Here is a 22,113-nt window from a genome sequence, read left to right on the forward strand (position 1 = left end):
TTATTTTCCTAAAAGAGATTATCATATTTATAATTTTTCTTATTGTAAGGGTAGTTTCAAACTATTGATTGGGTATTGTTTACTAATATGGATACATGAGATTGGAACTGCATATTTCTTGGACATTCCTAAGAGACTATACCATATTATAAATTTAATATATAAAATATTATGTAGAAAAAAGTATACTTTATGTTTGAAATTGAATACTTCACCTATCAAAATGAAAGAAAATAATTTGTATAACAACGTAAAGAGAACATGATCTAACCAAAAAAAAAAAAAAAAAGAAGACTGCATAGACTTTATTTATTAAGATTTAATTGCCTTTAACCGGATCTTTATATTGCATTTATTTGTTGTTACTATGCTTTTATTGAGCCTCCTCATCCTTTACATCATTAGTTACATTATTATTCTTTTTATTATTTATATTCTACTTTTAAAATTTTGACAATATTAATATATATATATATTGGCTTTGGCTTTGGCTTTAAATCAAACAAGCACATTGAACAATTTGAGCCAATAATAGCAACCAATCAATTGTCAGGGCTGGTCGAACAAGAAGCACAAATTTATCTTAGGCATTTTTAAGTTTACATATTCATATAATTTAATTTTGATGTTATAACTAAATAATAAATTAATGAAAAATTGAAGTTAAAATATAGTCTATACATTTTCATCTTGGACAATTTTAATATTTGATAGACACATTTAGATACATAGCTAAGATTGTATTTTGATATAAATATAAAGGACAAAACTTAGGTACAGTACTTAAGGTGTTGTTCCTTAGGTTCCTCTCTTATGATTCAATTATGTGACCACTTAATTAAAACATACATTTTCATTCCATGAGAAAAAATCTACATGATATAATCTTAAGAAGGAAACCTAAGAAACAGTACCTAAGTCTTGCTCAAATATAAAATCTCATTTCCAAAATACCTAAGTATTATGTCCAAAAAAAAAAAAAAATCAAACAAAAGCTATAAAAGAGAGAAAGAGAGAGACTTATGATGGAAGACTTGTGTTTGAGATGAGTTTGTAGCTAAAGAGCCGAAGTAAATAGTTTGAGAGTTTTGACTTTTAACAACTGACTAAAAGTCGGTATCTATTTTGTGGTTTACAGCTTGCTCTATATTTTGTGGCTTACAACCGAGTAAATGTTGCAGGTATATGTAAGTTTTTTATTTTTTGAGAAACTTGCTGGGTATATGTAAGTGGTTTCCAATTTCCAATGCACTTTTAATACTTTTCTATATTATATTATATTTTTAAGGGCTATTTTATATCATATATATACATTGATCAATGTACAACTTCAGAAGCCACATAATAGGCACTTCTACTCCACATGTTTGCTTCATATATTTGTATTGATGATAGTGTATGGTTACTTAATTCAAGTAATTAAATGAAGTTTTTTTTTATTTGATATTATTATTAATTTTTTGAATAGGGTTATTTGTTATATTTATATACTTGTGTGTGTATATATATATATATATATATATATATATATATATATACATATTTTAACTTAAAATTTTGTTCTATCTAGTTTAGTCTCCATAAATTTTTTTTTTTTTTTGACTCCGCCACTAGTTACAGGAAATCACATTATGTAGGTAAATTGGTATATACAATAAAGGAAAATATATTGTTAGCTCCTATGTAACACCATGCCCAAGTCCATGAAACTGGGAAGCGTTGTAACTTTGTTTTCCATGTTGTGAATGTGGTGTTATTTGGGTGAAGGAAATACTAATAATTTGGGGTGACCAGTGTAATGTATTCCTTGTATTATTGTTCCATCAGTTGAAAAGGTAGTCTTTTTTAGCTCCTTTTTCATCAACTTTAGGATTTAATCGAATTTTCAAGTTTCTATAGCAAGGTTTATGCTTTTACAAGCACCTGGGGCCAAAATTAAAGATAAAAATACTCAAGGACAGTGATCTTGAAGTTAATATTGATTCGCTTTTTATAGTGAGTCGGTTAATGAATTGATAAAATCATTTGTTTTGGGTTGATCTAAGATTGATGGGTCAAGTTGGAGTTTATATGTAACAGAATTCCACATCACATTTGTACGGCTACATATATTTGAATGATCCCTATGCAGGTACAATGATTTTAACTTGTTTAAATTTCTAACATAAAAGAAAAGATATTTGGGAATCAAAGATATAAAGAAGCAGTTTGTGAACAAGGAAAAATCAATTCTCTAGCTAATAGTTTGCCTAGCTTGCTACTAAATGGTCCAATTAGGCCTCATTTTCGTTTGCACTTTATATAACAGACAATCTTGGCAATCTTTGACGAAATAGTCAATTGTGTTGGTTTGGATAGTCCAGACATGTTGTCATAAGTACCTGTTTAAACTATACAATAAAAGACAAGAAAAGAGCCAAGAAGTACTTAGCGTAAAGTATCACAGCGACAGGGATCCCAAGAATAACCCTTTTGATTAGTTTTGCTCAACTTAATTATGTTTCAATGGCTCCTAACTCTTTGAGTTTGCTTACCACATACTTGAACCTATGAGATCTAAACAAAAATGGCTCATTTTTTCAATACAAAATCCTAGTACTACATATTATATATGCAAATGGCATAAGAGGGATGTAATAGGCAATAGTGTGCTGTTAAAAAAAAGAGAGAAAAATCTACTAAGGAGTAAGGATGTCTCATTGTTTAAACAAGAATCATTACCTTTATCTAGCTCTAAACTTAGTTATTGTCACTTCATTTATAGAACAAGAAACTCCTGTGACTGAATCCAATTTTAGTATAGTAGGCATTAGTTATGGAGGGTATGTGACATATCGGATGGCTGAAATTTATCAAGATGAGATGGAGAAGGTTGGGATTATGAGCTCTGGTATGTGTTACACTGATGACCAAAAGGTGGAGCAGTTGAAGAAGATAGGAAGGAATGTGTTTGATCTTATAGTGCTAGAGAAAGCACAAGATATGAGGCTCTTCATGAACTTGTGTATATACAAGAATAGTCCATTTAAATTGATACCAAATTTTTTCTTGATGGGGTTTGTCCAAGTAAGTTTCTTAATTATTGCTTTAGGGGCTAATTTTTAGTTGGAGATTTGAGTTTCTCTCCTTAAATTAATTTCTTTTCAAGCACATATCATTATTCTAAACCCAATTTTTAAATAAGATTATAATTTATAAGAAATTAAGCACCGATATTATCACCAAAGCAATTTAGACTGAAAAGCATGGGAGATCATTTCAGCATATAGAATATTTAAAAGGATCCCAATTGCAACAATAAAAAGAAGATTTGGTTCCATGAAATGCTGATCATTCCCACCTCATTTTTATTCTAGATTGATTCTCTCTGAAATTTCTCCCATTTGATACCAGATTTGTATGTTAAGCCACACCAAAATGCATATATTATTACCTCCTTTATGTATTTCACTTCCACCTCGTGAGCATATGTGCACTTTTGTATTTCTTTGTATTGTTAATTATTGTTTTGAGCAATGATTATATAATATTTCAACTCTAAATCTCGTGCTTTGTGGCAACACATTACACGCATTATTCTCTCATGCTTGGAATATATATTACACGCAGGATCTTGATGTTAATGAAAAAAGTGACATAGAGATACTACTCTTCTTACAACATAAGTTTACTCGATAGGCATTACAAAGTCCCGTGTCAAATTTGAAATACAAAACACAATATTAATTAAGAAATTATTTATTATGTGCTTGATGCAGCATTCCGGCACTAGTCAGATTCACTGTCACATTAATTGGTAAGATTTTGTAGTAGAAGTGAACATATCTTTAGCATATATATATATATATATATATATATATATATATATATATATATATATTTTTTTTTTTTTCTTTAATGAAAAGTGATTTTTCTGGTTTCTTTGACATTATACTCTCATTGAGTCATTGTAAACCTCCCAATGACTCTAGCCAATTTTCAATACCTCAATTTGATTTTTCATTCTTGTCACACTTGCTAATAGCCTGATACACTCCTAACACTCTACTTCCAGCTATGTGTGGTTCAATAAGCCAGGTGTAGTACTTATTTTTAGATACTATCGAAATTTCAATCAATAATGTCAGTTTCATAATGATTATTCTTTATTATTAAGTCAAAGCTACAATAGATTGTTGAAAATTTATGCCTTAAGGGGTTCCCTCTTGTAGTTTTATAGTCTCATTTTTTCTAAGTATAATTACACTTTTGCACTATTCAGCAAAAACCAATTTCTTTTTTGCACAACTTATTATATAATCAAACTAAGTTAATCCAAACACAAGAAAATGGGAAAAATGTACTGGAGCTTCTTGAACTGAAAAATCCACATGATCTACGGACCCCAGTGAATCTATCCATGCATAAGTACACTTTCTTCAAGTGAGCCTGTGATTTTCTACTCTGCAACTTTTTAATTTAATGTGAGTTAATTAGTAGGAATAAAATCATTTGTTTTAGGTCAAGTTGGAGTTTATATGTAACAGAATTTCACATTCGTACTGCTAAATATATTTGAATGATCCCTATGGAGGTACAATGATTTTAACTTGTTTAAATTTCTAACATAAAAGAAGAGATATTTTTTTTGAACTTACAAGAAAAGATATTTGGGAAGCAAAGATATAAAGAAGCAGTTTGTGAACAAGAAAAAATCAATTCTCCAGCTAATAATTTGCCTAGCTTGCTACTTAATGGTCCAATTAGGCCTCAAATTCGTTTGCACTTGAGATAACATAACAGTCTCCGCAATCTTTGACGAAATCGTCAATTGTGTTGGTTTAGCTAGTCCAGACATGCTGTCATAAGTACCTATTTAAACTATACAATAAAAGACAAGAAAAGAGTCAAGGAAGCACTTAGCGTGAAGTATCACAACCACAGGAATCCCAAGTATAACCCTTTTGATTAGTTTTGCTCAACTTAATTATGTTTCAATGGCTCCTAACTCTCTGAGTTTACTTACCACATACTTGAACCTATGAGATCTAACAAAAAATGCCTCATTTTTTCAATACAAAATCCTAGTACTACATATTATATATGCAAATGGCATAAGAGGGGTGTAATAGGCAAGAGTGTGCTGTTAAAAAAGAGAGAGAAAAATCTACTAAGGATGTCTCATTGTTTAAACAAGAATCATTACCTTTATCTAGCTTCAGACTGAGTTATTGTCACTTCATTTATAGAACAAGAAACTCCTGTGACTGAGTCCAATTTTTTGGAAGGTCCTCTGAAAATGAAAGCAGGTTGTTTAGGAGAAGGAAGAGTTCTTTCACTACTCAGCATGAGATGAACTGCTAACATAGTTGGTCGATCTACTACTTCTTCTTGTACACATAACAACCCAACTTGAATGCATCTCAAGACTTCATCAAAAACACACAACTCCTTTATCGATGAATCAACTATATCCAAAGCTCTATCTTCTCTCCATAGTTCCCAGACCTGTGGTTGGTAGGATTATATAAAAAAAGTTGTATTGTAAATGCAAACCGTAAAAGATTGTTGTTTTTTGTTACTTACATGCCCTATTAAAGTTAGGGAAGGGTGCTCCTGATAAGAATCACTATTCTTTTTGCCACTTACGATCTCCAATAAGATGACCCCTAAACTAAAGACATCTGATTTTGTTGAAAACTTTCCAAATACTGCATACTCTGGTGACATATAACCACTGTAGATAACTAGTATCAAAAGTAATCTTAAAGTTTGAATTATGTTTTAATTTATTTGTATGCGTGCAATTCTGGTGTGTGTCTATGCATATGCATGTTTTATACTTACTATGTTCCAACAACTCTGGTTGTCTTGTCTTGAGTTTGGCCCTCTTTAAATATACGAGCCATGCCAAAATCTGAAATCTTGGGATTCATCTCAGCATCTAGCAGGACATTGCTGGTTTTAAGATCTCTATGGATAATCTTCAATCTTGAGTCTTGATGAAGATACAAAATCCCCCGAGCAATCCCAATAATGATTTCAAAGCGTTTACTCCAATTTAGGAATGAACTTCTTGTATGATCTACAATAAAATTTGTTCAAGTATACTCAAAATGTGATGTAATATAGTGCTGAAATACGTGGTTTTAGGTACTTCAAATATATTCTTTTTTGCACATATATAATAAAGGCACATCATGAAGGTTATAGATTTTTAGAAAGAAGACATACCAAAAATAAAAGAGTCTAAACTTTTGTTGGGCATGTATTCATAAATAAGCATCTTTTCTCCCTCCTGAATGCAACAACCTAACAGTTTGACAAGATTCCTGTGTTGAAGTTTCGCAATCGACATAACTTCATTTTTGAATTCTTCTATTCCTTGTTTAGAACTCTTGGACAGCCTTTTTACAGCTATTTGTTGTCCATTAGATAATAGACCCTGAAATCATGACTCAAACTTAAGCTTACTCATGACTATTATTTTAAAGCAACAAAGCTCTATCCGCTTCTTCAATAACTTTGTTCCTATCTTACAGTAATGGAATATAAAATGATAAAAAATTTGCAAGATATCAACAATGTCTATGAATTGTAATTGTACCTTATATACAGAGCCAAAACCACCTTGCCCAAGTTTGTTGGTAGGAGAAAAATTTTCTGTGGCAGCAACTATGCAGCTTAGATCGAAAATCAGTAAATCTGGATGTGTACCACTGTCCTTGAGCTCATTCCCCTCAAAAGAGCCTTTGGTACTCGTAATATGTAATGATTGATTGTGCACTTTTCTCTTCACTGTCCCTAAACATAATTGAGAGACATTGCTTAATATTACTTCGTAATTGAGCATCTATATAATATAGCTCACATCATGTGGACAAATCTAAATGACTCCTGATATATGGGACATTTTGTCATAGCTGAGCCAAACATAGGTATATGAGAACAATACAATGCACAAGTGACTTTATTTACCTTTTTTCTTTTTCTTTTTCTTCTTCATTAGCCAAATATAGGCTAGAAAGGATACAGGAAACATTGACACAGCAATAGACACTAATGCTAAAGCCAGCTTCCTCTTCTTGCTAAGTGAACCTTTGGATTTCCTTATATACTTAGCTGAAGGAAAAAAGAAAAGAAAAGAAAGAAAGTATGAAGAAAACATGATTCAGAAATTGAAAAAGAGAGAATGAAACTTATAAGAAAATGCAAGCAAGTGAAGAATGCTACCTAACTCAGTTGCATCTACACGAACATTTAGTTCTGACCCTTCATCTGTAAACTGTAAAGTGTCGATTAATTCACCATACCATGCCAAGCATCCGGTTCCCTTCCCATCAATATTCGTCCTGCTAAAAGCTGTGCAAGAACAATTCGTCAAGCATGCCTGCTCACACTCTGAGCTACTCATACTTGTGCCTATCAAAGCTCCATCAATTGATGAATCGGGAAGTTTCAAACGCTCCAATTTAACAAACCCTTCTCCATTTTTACACATGGACAACCCCGAGTTCTTCCTCACACAACCCTCAGAACCATCCCTGAAAATCCAATCCCTTGGAGACTTAGGCTCATATCCTGGCATACACATGCACTCAAACTTATTAATATTATCAGGATTGCATTTACTATACGTACCACATTGCCCATACTTGTCACACCGGTATTTAGGTACTGACCATTGTTCCTTCCACTGATGAACACCATCATCCCACATAAGATATCGAAGCAATCCAGTGTTGTCCAACACTACTCTTGTCATGATGGAAGGGTCATCATGAGAGTAGTAGGTAGACATTTCATCTTGGTTGTTAACAAAAAAAAACTTGAAACCTGATAAGCTTGTTTCAGTGAATACATTATTCCCTAGCGAATATCTCCAATATGGGGTTGAACCATTGTACAAAAACGATTGTGGAGAGCCATTAGGATTCATCTTAAGGCTATAGTTTCCAGTTCCAGGGTCATCTTTTGACTTCCAAGATGTTAGGAACATGTTTATCCCAGTCATAAGATTCAAGCCAAACTTCATGTTTGGAAGCTGAGTATCTGTAGGATGGTCAAAGCTTTGCCACAACTCCTTTGTGTTATTGTCCTGGACTAACACCAAGTTTCCTGAATCATGAAGCTGAGCTACTGAGGAGGTTGTCACTTGGTCTTGGACAGAAACATTTGTAGACCAAAGTAGAGGGTTATTACTGTCATGGAGGACAAGATCTCCATGTTGGTTGATTGAGAGAACTCCAGAAGAATCAATAATAGGATGGTTCCTATTTGCAACCCACACAACAGTTTGTGGTGTCACTTTGACATACCAAATGCCAAGATACCTGTAGCTAGACTTGCCAGGGCTGAAGAAGCCTAAGGCAAACTTGTTGTGTTTAGAAATCAAAGATTGGCCATCCTTGATGGATTGGTTTGTTGCTAAGGTGTCAAGGGAAGTGCAAAATTTGAAGAAGAGAATGATTAGAATCAAAGAGTCGATCATTTTATTTTCAGCACATCCTTGTTTGTGCAAATGGTTTGTTAACATGGAACATTTTTGATTTTTTGTGGTTGAGACCCTAAAAAAAAAAGGTTTGACTAAGGTTTGTGCACATGGACTGCTGAGAATTCTCTAGTCGTCAATTTTTCAGCGAAGGCTTTTGTTGACTATCATAACTATTATTTAAAACATTTTGAATATCATTTCTTTTTAGTTTGGGTAAATTCCAGTAAACTTTTCAAAAATGACCATCTTGGTCCCTCATCTCAATTTAGTCCCTAAACGCCGTTAGGGACCGTTACTTCACTCTCAGCCTTCCTTCCCTCTCAGAATGTTTATGTTCAATTCGAATATCTCTGAGTCTTGAGTTCTATTCAAAGTGATTATACAAATATATATACACTTAGCCATATAAAACCCTTAAACCCCCAAAAATCTCTGATCACAAAGCATACAAACATATCTATAATCATTCATACTTCAACAAAAACACTATATTAGACCAATTTTCAGACAAAATCCAAATAAAAAAAAATACCCACAGATTCACAGATGACCATATCCAAATCAAAAATCACCCAAAAAAAAAAAACCCAATCCCTAAACCAACCAAGACCTGAACCAACAAAGGAGGAGGAGAACGATCGGTGGCGTTTCCGGTGTGATTCGTTACCTGTGGTAGTTGCAGAGGTCGTGGGCCTCGTTCCCTTGACGTTTGGCACACAGACCTAGACTCAAACCCAAATCCAAACAGAAGCCTTCAGTGAGGAACCAGCAGCAGCGGTGGTGAGGAAAAGCTTGAAAATTCCTAGACAACTGTTTTCATGGCACTGATTCGAAGAGAGAGAGAGAGCAAGATGATAGTTTTGCCGTTGTGGGTAAGAGAGAAGAGAGCGTATGAGAGGTAGAGAAGATAGAACGTCTGAGAGAGAATCAAAAGCGTTTGAGAAAGAGAGAGGACAAGGGTTTGAGAGGAGAAGCTGAGAATGAGTAACGGGGCCTAAAGTCGTTTAGGGTCCAATTATATTCAGGGACCAACTTGGTCATTTTGAAAAATTTTGGAGCTTGTTGGTATTAGCCCAGGTTAGTTTATTGGAATTTACTTTTAGGGTTCGTTAGATAGAAGTTGTTTGGATAGAACTTATTTTTGGAAGTTGAAAATTGAAAATATTGTAACAAAATAATTTTTAAATATTTAAATAGTATTATGAGACCTATTTTTAATATTTTTTCTGAATAAAGTGCTTGTGGGTGTCATAAACAGTGCGTAAACAGTAACTTTATCTCCCACAATAATTCTATGTGCATGAATGCACTAACTTTATCTCCTACACAATAATTCTATGGGCATGAACAATATCAGTTACTGTTCACGCGCTAGAGAAAAAAAAACTGAAAATGCAAACTGAAAACGTAGACTTGTAACAGATACTTTAGAGTGCGTTTGGATCCGGTTAAAAACTCACGCATCTGGCTTTTTAGCATTTTTTTTTTTCCAAACTGTGATTGTTGACTTTTTCCATAAACAGTACCCGTGGGTTTTTTTTTTTCCTTTTCCTGGACACGCGTTTATCACTGTTCATTGGTTATGAACAGTGATTTTAGGCCAATGAACAGTAATTTTTCACAATTAAAAATTATTTTACAACAATGTTTTTCAGTGATTTTAGTGCAACTTGATCTACTCGCTGATCAGCTCCTATAGCTGGATGCGTCAAACAGGTTGAATATCGTGGCACACAACTGACACAAGTGCCTAGTTCAACAGACTATCGGTATTGGCTTTATTTGTATGGGGCCACAATGTTTTAGTAACGACAATCATGAGCAAACAAATCCAGACTTGGGGTTTTCACAGGTGGTTCTGTGAAAGCTCCATTCTTTCATTCTTTGGACCATCATATTCTGCTTCGGGCCACATCTTGAATGATGTTGCATAGATCACAATAGACCATGTCAACAATTGTAAAAAAAATTGTAAAACATATTGAGCTTGTACCATTACTCAAAAGTGTTAATAGAGGCAGGGCTACCCATCCTGCCTTGAGTTAGTAATGTGTTTTTAAAATGATAATTGATACAGTCGGGCCTTGCTAAGGACTGAAATAGAAGCTAGTGATGATACACAGGGACATTAGTCATGTAGTAAACTTTTTTTCTTTTATTATTATTATTATTATTTTTGGCCTATGGTTTTAGAGTATCACGCCCTCAAGGTGTTGCATTGCAATTTGCATAGGCACTCTCCTTATTGAGGAGTAATTATCGCTTGTTTTAGATACATGCAGCGAACTCTCTACCAACAAATAGCTCCCATAGATCCTGGGAGCCTCCTATTGTGAATGGCTGTTACATATACATATATGGGATTGAGGGCCATGTTCAATTGCTCTCAATAACTGAAATTGAGAGTTGAAAAAAGTAACTTTCAATCTCATTAAATAAAAATTAGAAGTAAATAATGAAAAGTTAAAAATGGAAGAAGTAAAAATATTTTGTGAAATGAATGAGAGCAATTGGATCAAGTACTGCAATACCCAAGATTGCTATATATGATATATTTGTATCTTAATCCACATATACGATACATCTGTAACAAGAGATAGCATCTCGTTGAGGAGAGATATAAGTATTATATGAACCAAATGGTTTAGTGGCTATCTTATAGAATAACATTGATGGGCCTAATTGGTAAATGAATTGATTAAATCATTCGCTTTAGGTTGCTCTAAGTTTTTTTATTTTTTATTTTTTTTGTTGGGGGGATTTCAACTTATGGTGTCAATTCATTATAATAGTTTTTTATCATCCGACCAAAATACCAATCGATATTCGGTTGCTCTAAGTTTAATGCATGAAGTTAGGATTTATATTCCATAAACTTCCAATTCATGTACGTATTGCAACATATATTTCAATGACAGAAAATGTTTGGTTTCAAATTTCAAATTCAAATATGCTTGCAGTTATTTTGGTCCAACCCATAATATGGTGATTAAAAAGATACTTCGAAGTGTGTAGTTTTAATTATATGAGTTTTTTAATGAACTAGTCGTGGACCCATGCATGGGAATAAATAATTATTTTTTAGTTTTAGTATTATATATAATTTGTTTTCTAAATTTTGTAAAATAATTTATCTCTCAAAAAATTAAAAAATTACTTTTCATTTATCTATCTCAAAAAATATATCATCATTTTATGGTTTGGATTTGTTTGATTGATATTATTCATTTTTTGGGCGGTTCATATTTTGCTAAATTATGTTATCTTGCATTATATTTTCCTAATTTTTTTCTTATACAACTAAATTATTTAAGTTTTAAATATATTATTCAAAATTTTTATTTTTCTAAAAGAGATTATCATATTTATAATTTTTCTTATTGTAAGGGTAGTTTCAAACTATTGATTGGGTATTGTTTACTAATATGGATACATGAGATTGGAACTGCATATTTCTTGGACATTCCTAAGAGACTATACCATATTATAAATTTAATATATAAAATATTATGTAGAAAAAAGTATACTTTATGTTTGAAATTGAATACTTCACCTATCAAAATGAAAGAAAATAATTTGTATAACAACGTAAAGAGAACATGATCTAACCAAAAAAAAAAAAAAAAGACTGCATAGACTTTATTTATTAAGATTTAATTTCCTTTAACTAGATCTTTATATTGCATTTATTTGTTGTTACTATGCTTTTATTGAGCCTCCTCATCCTTTACATCATTAGTTACATTATTATTCTTTTTATTATTTATATTCTACTTTTAAAATTTTGACAATATTAATATATATATATATATATATATATATATATATATATATATATATATATATATATTGGCTTTGGCTTTAAATCAAACAAGCACATTGAACAATTTGAGCCAATAATAGCAACCAATCAATTGTCAGGGCTGGTCGAACAAGAAGCACAAATTTATCTTAGGCATTTTTAAGTTTACATATTCATATAATTTAATTTTGATGTTATAACTAAATAATAAATCAATGAAAAATTGAAATTAAAGTATAGTCTATACATTTTCATCTTGGACAATTTTAATATTTGATAGACACATTTAGATACATAGCTAAGATTGTATTTTGATATAAATATAAAGGACAAAACTTAGGTACAGTACTTAAGGTGTTGTTCCTTAAGTTCCTCTCTTATGATTCAGTTATGTGATCACTTAATTAAAACATACATTTTCATTCCATGAGAAAAAATATACATGATATAATCTTAAAAAGGGAACCTAAGAAACAGTACCTAAGTCTTGCTCAAATATAAAATCTCATTTCCAAAATACCTAAGTATTATGTCCCAAAAAAAAAAAAAAAAATCAAACAAAAGCTATAAAAGAGAGAAAGAGAGAGACTTATGATGGAAGACTTGTGTTTGAGATGAGTTTGTAGCTAAAGAGCCGAAGTAAATAGTTTGAGAGTTTTGACTTTTAACAACTGACTAAAAGTCGGTATCTATTTTGTGGTTTACAGCTTGCTCTATATTTTGTGGCTTACAACCGAGTAAATGTTGCAGGTATATGTAAGTTTTTTATTTTTTGAGAAACTTGCTGGGTATATGTAAGTGGTTTCCAATTTCCAGTGCACCTTTAATACTTTTCTATATTATATTATATTTTTAAGGGCTATTTTATATCATATATATACATTGATCAATGTACAACTTCAGAAGCCACATAATAGGCACTTCTACTCCACATGTTTGCTTCATATATTTGTATTGATGATAGTGTATGGTTACTTAATTCAAGTAATTAAATGAAGTTTTTTTTTTTATTTGATATTATTATTAATTTTTTGAATAGGGTTATTTGTTATATTTATATACTTGTGTGTGTATATATATATATATATTTTAACTTAAAATTTTGTTCTATCTAGTTTAGTCTCCATAAATTTTTTTTTTTTTTTTTTGACTCCGCCACTAGTTACAGGAAATCACATTATGTAGGTAAATTGGTATATACAATAAAGGAAAATATATTGTTAGCTCCTATGTAACACCATGCCCAAGTCCATGAAACTGGGAAGTGTTGTAACTTTGTTTTCCATGTTGTGAATGTGGTGTTATTTGGGTGAAAGAAATACTAATAATTTGGGGTGACCAGTGTAATGTATTCCTTGTATTATTGTTCCATCAGTTGAAAAGGTAGTCTTTTTTAGCTCCTTTTTCATCAACTTTAGGATTTAATCGAATTTTCAAGTTTCTATAGCAAGGTTTATGCTTTTACAAGCACCTGGGGCCAAAATTAAAGATAAAAATACTCAAGGATAGTGATCTTGAAGTTAATATTGATTCGCTTTTTATAGTGAGTCGGTTAATGAATTGATAAAATCATTTGTTTTGGGTTGATCTAAGATTGATGGGTCAAGTTGGAGTTTATATGTAACAGAATTCCACATCACATTTGTACGGCTACATATATTTGAATGATCCCTATGCAGGTACAATGATTTTAACTTGTTTAAATTTCTAACATAAAAGAAAAGATATTTGGGAATCAAAGATATAAAGAAGCAGTTTGTGAACAAGGAAAAAATCAATTCTCTAGCTAATAGTTTGCCTAGCTTGCTACTAAATGGTCCAATTAGGCCTCATTTTCGTTTGCACTTTCTATAACAGTCTTGGCAATCTTTGACGAAATAGTCAATTGTGTTGGTTTGGATAGTCCAGACATGCTGTCATAAGTACCTGTTTAAACTATACAATAAAAGACAAGAAAAGAGCCAAGGAAGTACTTAGCGTAAAGTATCACAGCCACAGGGATCCCAAGAATAACCCTTTTGATTAGTTTTGCTCAACTTAATTATGTTTCAATGGCTCCTAACTCTTTGAGTTTGCTTACCACATACTTGAACCTATGAGATCTAAACAAAAATGCCTCATTTTTTCAATACAAAATCCTAGTACTACATATTATATATGCAAATGGCATAAGAGGGATGTAATAGGCAATAGTGTGCTGTTAAAAAAAAGAGAGAAAAATCTACTAAGGAGTAAGGATGTCTCATTGTTTAAACAAGAATCATTACCTTTATCTAGCTCTAAACTTAGTTATTGTCACTTCATTTATAGAACAAGAAACTCCTGTGACTGAATCCAATTTTAGTATAGTAGGCATTAGTTATGGAGGGTATGTGACATATCGGATGGCTGAAATTTATCAAGATGAGATGGAGAAGGTTGGGATTATGAGCTCTGGTATGTGTTACACTGATGACCAAAAGGTGGAGCAGTTGAAGAAGATAGGAAGGAATGTGTTTGATCTTATAGTGCTAGAGAAAGCACAAGATATGAGGCTCTTCATGAACTTGTGTATATATAAGAATAGTCCATTTAAATTGATACCAAATTTTTTCCTGATGGGGTTTGTCCAAGTAAGTTTCTTAATTATTGCTTTAGGGGCTAATTTTTAGTTGGAGATTTGAGTTTCTCTCCTTAAATTAATTTCTTTTCAAGCACATATCATTATTCTAAACCCAATTTTTAAATAAGATTATAATTTATAAGAAATTAAGCACCGATATTATCACCAAAGCAATTTAGACTGAAAAGCATGGGAGATCATTTCAGCATATAGAATATTTAAAAGGATCCCAATTGCAACAATAAAAAGAAGATTTGGTTCCATGAAATGCTGATCATTCCCACCTCATTTTTATTCTAGATTGATTCTCTCTGAAATTTCTCCCATCTGGTACCAGATTTGTATGTTAAGCCACACCAAAATGCATATATTATTACCTCCTTTATGTATTTCACTTCCACCTCGTGAGCATATGTGCACTTTTGTATTTCTTTGTATTGTTAATTATTGTTTTGAGCAATGATTATATAATATTCCAACTCTAAATCTCGTGCTTTGTGGCAACACATTACACGCATTATTCTCTCATGCTTGGAATATATATTACATGCAGGATCTTGATGTTAATGAAAAAAGTGACATAGAGATACTACTCTTCTAACAACATAAGTTTACTCGATAGGCATTACAAAGTCCCGTATCAAATTTGAAATACAAAACACAATATTAATTAAGAAATTATTTATTATGTGCTTGATGCAGCATACCGGCACTAGTCAGATTCACTGTCACATTAATTGGTAAGATTTTGTAGTAGAAGTGAACATATCTTTAGCATATATATATATATATATATATATATATATATATATATATTTTAATGAAAAGTGATTTTTTTGGTTTCTTTGACATTATACTCTCATTGAGTCATTGTAAACCTCCCAACCACTCTAGCCAATTTTCAATACCTCAATTTGATTTTTCATTCTTGTCACACTTGCTAATAGCCTGATACACTCCTAACACTCTACTTCCAGCTATGTGTGGTTCAATAAGCCAGGTGTAGTACTTATTTTTAGATACTATCAAAATTTCAATCAATAATGTCAATTTCATAATGATTATTCTTTATTATTAAGTCAAAGCTACAATAGATTGTTGAAAATTTATGCCTTAAGGGGTTCCCTCTTGTAGTTTTATAGTCTCATTTTTTCTAAGCATAATTACACTTTTGCACTATTCAGCAAAAACCAATTTTTTTTTTGCACAACTTATTATATAATCAAACTAAGTTAATCCAAACACAAGAAAATGGGAAAAATGTACTGGAGCTTCTTGAACTGAAAAATCCACATGATCTACGGACCCCAGTGAATCTATCCATGCATAAGTACACTTTCTTCAAGTGAGCCTGTGATTTTCTACTCTGCCACTTTTTAATTTAATGTGAGTTAATTAGTAGGAATAAAATCATTTGTTTTGGGTCAAGTTGGAGTTTATATGTAACAGAATTTCACATTCGTACTGCTAAATATATTTGAATGATCCCTATGGAGGTACAATGATTTTAACTTATTTAAATTTCTAACATAAAAGAAGAGATATTTTTTTTTGAACTTACAAGAAAAGATATTTGGGAAGCAAAGATATAAAGAAGCAGTTTGTGAACAAGGAAAAATCAATTCTCCAGCTAATAGTTTGCCTAGCTTGCTACTTAATGGTCCAATTAGGCCTCAAATTTGTTTGCACTTGAGATAACATAACAGTCTCCGCAATCTTTGACGAAATTGTCAATTGTGTTGGTTTAGCTAATCCAGACATGCTGTCATAAGTACCTGTTTAAACTATACAATAAAAGACAAGAAAAGAGTCAAGGAAGCACTTAGCGTGAAGTATCACAACCACAGGGATCCCAAGTATAACCCTTTTGATTAGTTTTGCTCAACTTAATTATGTTTCAATGGCTCCTAACTCTCTGAGTTTGCTTACCACATACTTGAACCTATGAGATCTAACCAAAAATGCCTCATTTTTTCAATACAAAATCCTAGTACTACATATTATATATGCAAATGGCATAAGAGGGGTGTAATAGGCAATAGTGTGCTGTTAAAAAAGAGAGAGAAAAATCTACTAAGGATGTCTCATTGTTTAAACAAGAATCATTACCTTTATCTAGCTTCAGACTCAGTTATTGTCACTTCATTTATAGAACAAGAAACTCCTGTGACTGAGTCCAATTTTTTGGAAGGTCCTCTGAAAATGAAAGCAGGTTGTTTAGGAGAAGGAAGAGTTCTTTCACTACTTAGCATGAGATGAACTGCTAACATAGTTGGTCGATCTACTACTTCTTCTTGTACACATAACAACCCAACTTGAATGCATCTCAAGACTTCATCAAAAACACATGACTCCTTTATCGATGAATCAACTATATCCAAAGCTCTATCTTCTCTCCATAGTTCCCAGACCTGTGGTTGGTAGTATTATATAAAAAAAGTTGTACTGTAAATGCAAACGGTAAAAGATTGTTGTTTTCTGTTACTTACATGCCCAATTAAAGTTAGGGAAGGGTGCTGTTGATAAGAATCGCTATTCTTTTTGCCACTTACGATCTCCAATAAGATGACCCCTAAACTAAAGACATCTGATTTTGTTGAAAACTTTCCAAATACTGCATACTCTGGTGACATATAACCACTGTAGGTAACTAGTATCAAAAGTAATCTTAAAGTTTGAATAATGTTTTAATTTATTTGTATGCGTGCAATTCTAGTGTGTCTATGCTTATGCATGTTTTATACTTACTATGTTCCAACAATTCTAGTTGTCTTGTCTTGAGTTTGGCCCTCTTTGAATATACGAGCCATGCCAAAATCTGAAATCTTGGGATTCATCTCAGCATCTAGCAGGACATTGCTGGTTTTAAGATCTCTATGGATAATCTTCAATCTTGAGTCTTGATGAAGATACAAAATCCCCCGAGCAATCCCAATAATGATTTCAAAGCGTTTACTCCAATTTAGGAATGAACTTCTTGTATGATCTACAATAAAATTTGTTCAAGTATATTCAAAATGTGATGTAATAGTGCTGAAATACGTGGTTTTAGGTACTTCAAATATATTCTTTTTTGCACATATATAATAAAGGTACATCATGAAGGTTATAGATTTTTAGAAAGAAGACATACCAAAAATAAAAGAGTCTAAACTTTTGTTGGGCATGTATTCATAAATAAGCATCTTTTCTCCCTCCTGAATGCAACAACCTAACAGTTTGACAAGATTCCTGTGTTGAAGTTTCGCAATCGACATAACTTCATTTTTGAATTCTTCTATTCCTTGTCTAGAACTCTTGGACAACCTTTTTACAGCTATTTGTTGTCCATTAGATAATAGACCCTGAAATCATGACTCAAACTTAAGCTTACTCATGACTATTATTTTAAAGCAACAAAGCTCTATCCGCTTCTTCAATAACTTTGGTCCTATCTTACAGTAATGGAATATAAAATGATAAAAAATTTGCAAGATATCAACAATGTCTATGAATTGTAATTGTACCTTATATACAGAGCCAAAACCACCTTGCCCAAGTTTGTTGGTAGGAGAAAAATTTTCTGTGGCAGCAACTATGCAGCTTAGATCGAAAATCAGTAAATCTGGATGTGTACCACTGTCCTTGAGCTCATTCCCCTCAAAAGAGCCTTTGGTACTCGTAATATGTAATGATTGATTGTGCACTTTTCTCTTCACTGTCCCTAAACATAATTGAGAGACATTGCTTAATATTACTTTGTAATTGAGCATCTATATAATATAGCTCACATCATGTGGACAAATCTAAATGACTCCTGATATATGGGACATTTTGTCATAGCTGAGCCAAACATATGTATATGAGAACAATACAATGCACAAGTGACTTTATTTACCTTTTTTCTTTTTCTTTTTCTTCTTCATTAGCCAAATATAGGCTAGAAATGATACAGGAAATATTGACACAGCAATAGACACTAATGCTAAAGCCAGCTTCCTCTTCTTGCTAAGTGAACCTTTGGATTTCCTTATATACTTAGCTGAAGGAAAAAAGAAAAGAAAAGAAAGAAAGTATGAAGAAAACATGATTCAGAAATTGAAAAAGAGAGAATGAAACTTATAAGAAAATGCAAGCAAGTGAAGAATGCTACCTAACTCAGTTGCATCTACACGAACATTTAGTTCTGACCCTTCATCTGTAAACTGTAAAGTGTCGATTAATTCACCATACCATGCCAAGCATCCGGTTCCCTTCCCATCAATATTCGTCCTGCTAAAAGCTGTGCAAGAACAATTCGTCAAGCATGCCTGCTCACACTCTGAGCTACTCATACTTGTGCCTATCAAAGCTCCATCAATTGATGAATCGGGAAGTTTCAAACGCTCCAATTTAACAAACCCTTCTCCATTTTTACACATGGACAACCCCGAGTTCTTCCTCACACAACCCTCAGAACCATCCCTGAAAATCCAATCCCTTGGAGACTTAGGCTCATACCCTGGCATACACATGCACTCAAACTTATTAATATTATCAGGATTGCATTTACTATACGGACCACATTGCCCATACTTGTCACACCGGTATTTAGGTACTGACCATTGTTCCTTCCACTGATGAACACCATCATCCCACATAAGATATCGAAGCAATCCAGTGTTGTCCAACACTACTCTTGTCATGATGGAAGGGTCATCATCAGAGTAGTAGGTAGACATTTCATCTTGGTTGTTAACAAAAAAAAACTTGAAACCTGATAAGCTTGTTTCAGTGAATACATTATTCCCTAGCGAATATCTCCAATATGGGGTTGAACCCTTGTACAAAAACGATTGTGGAGAGCCATTAAGATTCATCTTAAGGCTATAGTTTCCAGTTCCAGGGTCATCTTTTGACTTCCAAGATGTTAGGAACATGTCTATCCCAGTCATAAGATTCAAGCCAAACTTCATGTTTGGAAGCTGAGTATCTGTAGGATGGTCAAAGCTTTGCCACAACACCTTTTTGTTATTGTCCTGGACTAATACCAAGTTTCCTGAATCATGAAGCTGAGCTACCGAGGAGGTTGTCACTTGGTCTTGGACAGAAACATTTGTAGACCAAAGTAGAGGGTTATTACTGTCATGGAGGACAAGATCTCCATGTTGGTTGATTGAGAGAACTCCAGAAGAATCAATAATAGGATGGTTCCTATTTGCAACCCACACAACAGTTTGTGGTGTCACTTTGACATACCAAATGCCAAGATACCTGTAGCTAGACTTGCCAGGGCTGAAGAAGCCTAAGGCAAAATTGTTGTGTTTAGAAATCAAAGATTGGCCATCCTTGATGAATTGGTTTGTTGCTAAGGTGTCAAGGGAAGTGCAAAATTTGAAGAAGAGAATGATTAGAATCAAAGACTTGATCATTTTTTTTTCAGCACATCCTTGTTTGTGCAAATGGTTTGTTAACATGGAACATTTTTGATTTTTTGTGGTTGAGACCCTAAAAAAAAAAAGGTTTGACTAAGGTTTGTGCACATGGACTGCTGAGAATTCTCTAGTCGTCAATTTTTCAGCGAAGACTTTTGTTGACTATCATAACTATTATTTAAAACATTTTGAATATCATTTCTTTTTAGTTTGGGTAAATTCCAGTAAACTTTTCAAAAATGACCATCTTGGTCCCTAATCTCAATTTGGTCCCTAAACGCTGTTAGGGACCGTTACTTTACTCTCAGCCTTTCTTCCCTCTCAGAATGTTTATGTTCAATTCTAATATCTCTTAAGAGTCTTGAGTTCTATTCAAAGTGATTATACAAATATATGCACTTAGCCATATAAAAGCTTAAACCCCCAAAAATCTCTGACCACAAAGCATACAAACATATCTATAATCATTCGTACTCCAACAAAAACACTATATTAGACCAATTTTCAGACAAAATCCAAATCCAAAAAATACCCACAGATTCACAGATGATCATATCCAAACCTCACCTTTCAAACCCAAATCAAAAATCACCCCAAAAAAAAAAACCCAATCCCTAAACCAACCAAGACCTGAACCAACAAAGGAGGAGGAGAACGATCGGTGGCGTTTCCGGTGTGATTCGTTACCTGTGGTAGTTGCAGAGGTCGTGGGCCTCGTTCCCTTGACGTTTGGCACACAGACCTAGACTCAAACCCAAATCCAAACAGAAGCCTTCAGTGAGGAACCAGCAGCAGCGGTGGTGAGGAAAAGCTTGAAAATTCCTAGACAACTGTTTTCATGGCACTGATTCGAAGAGAGAGAGAGAGCAAGATGATAGTTTTGCCGTTGTGGGTAAGAGAGAAGAGAGCGTATGAGAGGGAGAGAAGATAGAACGTCTGAGAGAGAGAATAGCAAGCGTTTGAGAAAGAGAGAAGACAAGGGTTTGAGAGGAGAAGCTGAGAATGAGTAACGGGCATAAAGCCGTTTAGGGTCCAATTATATTCAGGGACCAACTTGGTCATTTTGAAAAATTTTGGAGCTTGTTGGTATTAGCCCAGGTTAGTGTATTGGAATTTACTTTTAGGCTTCATTTGGGTACATCTTGTTTGGATAGAACTTGTTACTGAAAGTTAAAAATTGAAAACTGAAAATATTATAACAAAATAATTTTTAAATATGTAAATAGTATTATGAGACCTATTTTTAATATTTTTTTCTGAATAAAGTGCTTATGGGTGTCATGAACCGTGCATAAATAGTAACTTTATCTCCCACACAATAATTCTATGTGCATGAACAGTACCAGTTACTGTTCACGCGCTAGAGGAAAAAAAAAAACTAAAAACACGAACTCAAAACGTAGACTTGTAACAGATACTTTAGAGGGCGTTTGGATCTGACTGAAAACTCACGTGTCTGGTGTTTTAGCGTTTTTTTTTTTTTTCAAGCCGTGATTGTTGACTTTTTCCATGAACAGTACCAGTGGTTTTTTTTCCTTTTCCTGAACACGCGTTTATCACTGTTCATTGGCCATAAACAGTGATTTTAGGCCAATGAACAGTGATTTTAGGCGTGAACAGTAATTTTTCACAATTAAAAATTATTTTGCAACAATATTTTTCAATTTTCAGTTTTAGTTTTTAGCTGTATCTAAACAGACCCTAGTGCAACTTGATCTACTCGCTGATCAGCTCCTATAGCTGGATGCGTCAAACAGGTTGAATATCGTGGCACACAATTGACACAAGTGCCTAGTTCAACAAACTATCGGTCTTGACTTTATTTGTATGGGGCCACAATGTT

General features: G+C 33.0%; 2 protein-coding genes and 1 pseudogene across 11 annotated transcripts; 1 reads left to right on the forward strand and 2 right to left on the reverse strand.

Annotated features, from left to right (window-relative positions):
• Positions 1 to 22,113, forward strand: part of LOC142634548 (uncharacterized) — a 39,779-nt pseudogene that overhangs the window by 11,080 nt on the left and 6,586 nt on the right.
• LOC142636906 (G-type lectin S-receptor-like serine/threonine-protein kinase RKS1) lies at positions 4,589 to 9,421 on the reverse strand. Of its 6 annotated transcripts, none has more exons than XM_075811200.1 (8): positions 7,213 to 9,421; positions 6,958 to 7,101; positions 6,587 to 6,777; positions 6,214 to 6,424; positions 5,827 to 6,064; positions 5,566 to 5,716; positions 5,186 to 5,487; positions 4,589 to 4,860 (listed from the first exon to the last, which is right to left on the reverse strand). In XM_075811200.1, the coding sequence occupies exons 1-7, from the start codon at positions 8,513 to 8,515 to the stop codon at positions 5,188 to 5,190; spliced, it is 2,538 nt and encodes an 845-aa protein (XP_075667315.1). In that variant the 5' UTR covers positions 8,516 to 9,421; the 3' UTR covers positions 4,589 to 4,860; positions 5,186 to 5,187. The 6 variants fall into 6 exon arrangements, 5 of the variants coding, with proteins under 5 accessions (XP_075667315.1, XP_075667313.1, XP_075667314.1 ...); XM_075811198.1 differs by having other exon boundaries at positions 4,597 to 4,860; positions 6,587 to 6,783; positions 7,213 to 9,418; XM_075811199.1 differs by lacking the exon at positions 4,589 to 4,860 and having other exon boundaries at positions 5,106 to 5,487; positions 6,587 to 6,783; positions 7,213 to 9,418.
• On the reverse strand, positions 16,319 to 21,313 carry LOC142636905 (G-type lectin S-receptor-like serine/threonine-protein kinase At1g11410). Of its 5 annotated transcripts, XM_075811197.1 has the most exons (9): positions 20,958 to 21,308; positions 19,010 to 19,894; positions 18,755 to 18,898; positions 18,384 to 18,580; positions 18,011 to 18,221; positions 17,626 to 17,863; positions 17,367 to 17,517; positions 16,987 to 17,288; positions 16,319 to 16,661 (listed from the first exon to the last, which is right to left on the reverse strand). In XM_075811197.1, the coding sequence occupies exons 2-8, from the start codon at positions 19,809 to 19,811 to the stop codon at positions 16,989 to 16,991; spliced, it is 2,043 nt and encodes a 680-aa protein (XP_075667312.1). In that variant the 5' UTR covers positions 19,812 to 19,894; positions 20,958 to 21,308; the 3' UTR covers positions 16,319 to 16,661; positions 16,987 to 16,988. The 5 variants fall into 5 exon arrangements, 4 of the variants coding, with proteins under 4 accessions (XP_075667312.1, XP_075667309.1, XP_075667311.1 ...); XR_012844427.1 differs by having other exon boundaries at positions 17,367 to 17,500; positions 19,010 to 21,312; XM_075811194.1 differs by having other exon boundaries at positions 19,010 to 21,313.

Source organism: Castanea sativa, chromosome 5 (genome assembly GCF_040712315.1).
Source record: "Castanea sativa cultivar Marrone di Chiusa Pesio chromosome 5, ASM4071231v1".
Classification (NCBI taxonomy): domain Eukaryota; kingdom Viridiplantae; phylum Streptophyta; class Magnoliopsida; order Fagales; family Fagaceae; genus Castanea; species Castanea sativa.